Source organism: Sinocyclocheilus anshuiensis, unplaced genomic scaffold (assembly GCF_001515605.1).
Source record: "Sinocyclocheilus anshuiensis isolate Anshui unplaced genomic scaffold, SAMN03320099.WGS_v1.1 scaffold595, whole genome shotgun sequence".
NCBI lineage: Eukaryota > Metazoa > Chordata > Actinopteri > Cypriniformes > Cyprinidae > Sinocyclocheilus > Sinocyclocheilus anshuiensis.
In genome coordinates, this window is record NW_015551037.1 from 194,414 (window position 1) to 198,462 (window position 4,049).

At 35.1% G+C, this 4,049-nt stretch overlaps 1 protein-coding gene across 1 annotated transcript in view; it reads right to left on the reverse strand.

Annotated features, from left to right (window-relative positions):
• Positions 1-4,049, reverse strand: part of cdc40 (cell division cycle 40 homolog (S. cerevisiae)) — a 17,744-nt gene that overhangs the window by 6,406 nt on the left and 7,289 nt on the right. Inside the window, exons 6-9 of the mRNA XM_016450885.1 lie at positions 3,350-3,446; positions 3,126-3,265; positions 1,419-1,493; positions 775-876 (exon numbers count right to left, since the gene is read on the reverse strand). Coding sequence (XP_016306371.1) covers positions 775-876; positions 1,419-1,493; positions 3,126-3,265; positions 3,350-3,446 — 414 coding nt within the window. The remainder of the gene's footprint in view (positions 1-774; positions 877-1,418; positions 1,494-3,125; positions 3,266-3,349; positions 3,447-4,049) is intronic.

The window sequence follows — 4,049 nt, forward strand, 5'->3', positions numbered from 1 at the left end:
GTCATATTTTCTGCATTTAGCTTTTAAATGACCAGCACCTGCCTGGGTCTGTGCGACTTCATCTATGGCTTTTCTCTTCGCTTTCACAAACCGATCCATCTCCCATTCTAAGTTACGTCCTTTGGCTGTTTACTGTTTTATTTATTTTCTTTTTCTGCTGATGGCCCGCGCTCGACTTGAAGCAGCGCTGCTAGACCGATCGGTGTGTGACATCAAAGTACTTTGATGACATACACTGATCGATCTTCAAGTCGAACGCACCTCTTTACTCTCGTGTGTCACGTGACCGAGTGTAATCGCAGTGTCTGCGATTGAAAAATCGCGTTTTTTCATATCGCGATATTATCGCAAATGCAATTAATCGCTCAGCCCTAATTTTCTTAAAAAAAAAAAAAACATCTTACTGACCTCTTTTGAAAATTTTGTATTTTTTATTTTTTTATATTATTCTAACACTTAATTATTATTATTATTCGTTTTATTTATGATTTATTTGTTTATTTGCTACTTTATTTTTGCTATGTTAATCAGGTTCATATTCTAGATGTTCTACTAAAACTAAAGTTCAAGTTTAAGGCATATCATAGAGTCGAGAAAAGCAAGTCCTCAATCTGAGTCTCATGACAGTTTAATTAAGCTTTTGAGATGCAGAACTAAACACTTGAGCTCTGCCGTCTCATGAATCTCATCCAGCTCATCTCCTGTGTGTCTCCTGCGGACCCGACGGCGCTGGATAAACGAGCCGAGACGCTCATCACGAAGTAATTAAAGCACATCACTCAAGTGTTTGATCCTTCCACTAGCAGAGATAGAAACCACACAAGACTCACCGATAAACGTCCGCACACATCTTCTGTCATTATAAACCTCCCACAACTACAAGAGAAGACCAAAACCACATCAGCACACAGATATATCAGTAGCTGGACTTTTTATTTGTTAAAATGCATATGAACATAAAAGAAAAGTATCTTTTAGATGCTGTAAATGGTCACCATTTATTTTAAGGTCTTCGTGTTTCATTTTAAGTTTCATTTAAACAGTCCTGACCAGCTCTTTTTTTAAATTAAAATATTCCATCAGGTCTCTCAATTAATATTTAACTCAAATACATTGTAAAACACTTTTCATAAAAATTCATAAAATAGTATGTTGTCTTAAAAACTGCTTGCATAATAATAATAATTATTATTATTATTAATATTTTATTATTAGATGAATAGACTATTGTACAGATTAATACAACTATTATTGTTGTTGTAATAAGTATTATTATTCAAGAATTAGAACATTGTTTAGGATTAAGTTTTATATAACAACGTCCTGCGGTGTGACGTCAGCTAGATATTCAGAGCGACTCTCTGAAAGTGCAAACTTATGTGAGGACATGAGAGGCGTCTCTGAGCTGAGGATCTCACCTTGATCTTACAGTCCATGGAGCAGGAGAGCAGGAGATGAGCAGACACCGGGAACAGACGGATGGCGCTGACGCCCTGCAGACAGGAGACGCGTGAGTGAAACACAGACCTGCGCGGGACGCCCGCAACATTCATGAGTGTCCCGCTCCCGCCCGCATTAAAGCAGCCTCTATAGATTTTTGTCAGTACATCCATGAAATTTACATGAAATAGTAAGTTCCACAACATCCCAGCATACAAAATCCCGATAAAATATTCGTTATTAAATCATCAACATTCACAAACCACTGTTATTTTTAACTCAAAGCAAGCTTAGGCTGCTGCGTGCATGGTTGGAGCAAAGAGCGCTCCCTTTATAATCACTAAAAAACTGACATCTCAGTAGGCCTGTCACGATAACAACTTTTTGTTGTGTGTTAAACTGCCCCAGAAATAAATGCAATAAACGATATTATTGTCATTTTAAGACCATATTATGCCACTGAATATATAATCATAATATAACAGCATAATAATGCACGAAGGCCTACACACATTTTCAAATGACAACAAAATTGTAATTCTTAAGAATATTTAGATCACGGAAATTAAGTATCAAAATATTAGATACCTTAAAAACCAGTGCACACTATGATGACTGGTGGCTGAAAAAGAATCGCCGAATCCAGTCATAAAAATAGAATTAACTGTACATTTGGCAAAATTTGAATGAATCAATCAAAAGCAGGGCTATAAAAGAGTCACTTCACCAGCATTCGACCATTTCATGTCAGCAGATACACAGAAACTGATCATCACTACAACCTGCCAAAATAAAAGTTCGGCTTAAATTAAATATATTACTATGGTACAACTGAATGTACTTCTTAAAGTAAAAATAATTTAAAAAAGAAGAAAGATTTATGAAAAATAAAAAGGGGAATTTGGGAAAAAAATAAAATAGGACCCTATAAAATAAAATTTGTGTTAAGCTTGTAATAAACTGTTGTTTAATTGTGTTCCTTTCATGACTTCAATTAAGAACATTTTTATTACTAAAATTTAATTTAACCATAAAAACAGAATCCAGAAAAATTACAACAGAAAACATGACATTTAAAATAAATAAATAAATAAAAAGGTATTTACAAATAAAATAAAATAGATTTCGTAAGGCAATAACATTTTTAACTGTTTGATTACTAAAATTGTATTTAACCATTAAACGGAATCAGCAAAAGTTTAATCAGAAAACAAATTCAGAAAAATAAAAAGAACTTGGGAAAAAATAAAATGGATTTCATAGGACAATAAAATGTACATTTTCGTTTAGAAATTGTTTTTAATTCTGTACATTTCATGATTTCAATTCATTGAATTTTGCTTACGAAAACTTAATTTAACAGAAAAAAAGGAATTTTGGAAAAATTTAAATTGATTTCATAAGGCCCTAAAATTATTATTATTTTTTTTGTTAATATATTGTTGTTTAATTGGGTATAGGGTTGCAAAAAGGTGGAAAATTTCCAGTAAATTTCGGAAGCATTCCAGACATTTTGGAAAGTTTCCAGGATTTTTTTTGGAATATTCCAGGGATTTTTGGAAAGTTTCCGGAAATGTATCAGAATTCTAATTCTGTATGTTTCATAATTTCATTTAATTACATTTAGATTACTAATATTTAATTCAACCATTAAAACAGAATCCAGAAAAACTAAAAATCCCTACCTTGGTGTGTCCGGTCCAGACGTGCAGCTGTTTCTTGGGCAGGTAGCATTTCTCCGGGACGTCCGCTGAGCGCAGGTTGATGCCCACGTCCTGAGGAACATGCAGGTACGAGCGGCCCTGATAATCGTACGCTTCTTTAACTGTAAAGAGGGAGAGAAAGCGGTTTAACTGCAGATTGAAGACTCGTTTAGCTGCACGTTTGTGGTTGTGGCTGCGTGTCGTACCGTGCAGGACGGTCTTCTCCTCCGCTGGAGCCTCTTCTTCATTCTTGCCTCGCTTTTGTCTCTTGGCTAGGATCTCATCTAGCTCTTTCTGCTCGTCCTGTCACATCAAAACAGGATTAAGAAAATGATTAGTCTCTAATAACACAAGTTATAATAATAATAATAATAATAATTTGTTACATTTATATAGCGCTTTTCTAGGCACTCAAAGCGCTTTACATTGTCAGGGGGTATCTCCTCATCAGGTTAAAGGTGATTTGGGGTTTTTAGCTAGAAAAATGATGACAATATACAGCAATCTGATGGTTTCCTATAAAGGGTCCTAAACAAATATTACACATGAATAGAGATGGGTATCGTTTACATTTTATCGATACCGATACTTATCGATACTGTTATCGATACTATTTGGTGCAAAAGACTGAGTAAATAATGACAGAATTTACATTTTTGGGAGAACTATCCCTTTAATGACAAGCGGGAGTGTAGCGTCTGGACCAATCAAAAACACAATTTTTCATTTGATTTAACAAATCAGTTATTCATTAGATTAACAAACGTTCACAGAAACCCTCCCCCCAATAAACATACTGGGGCCAAGTTGTCTGCGAACAAGGCCCAGGACCATGGTTACCATGGCAACCCCGACACCAGATCCATTTACGACCTAGTGGCATGTTGAGAATTACCCCCTTCTCAC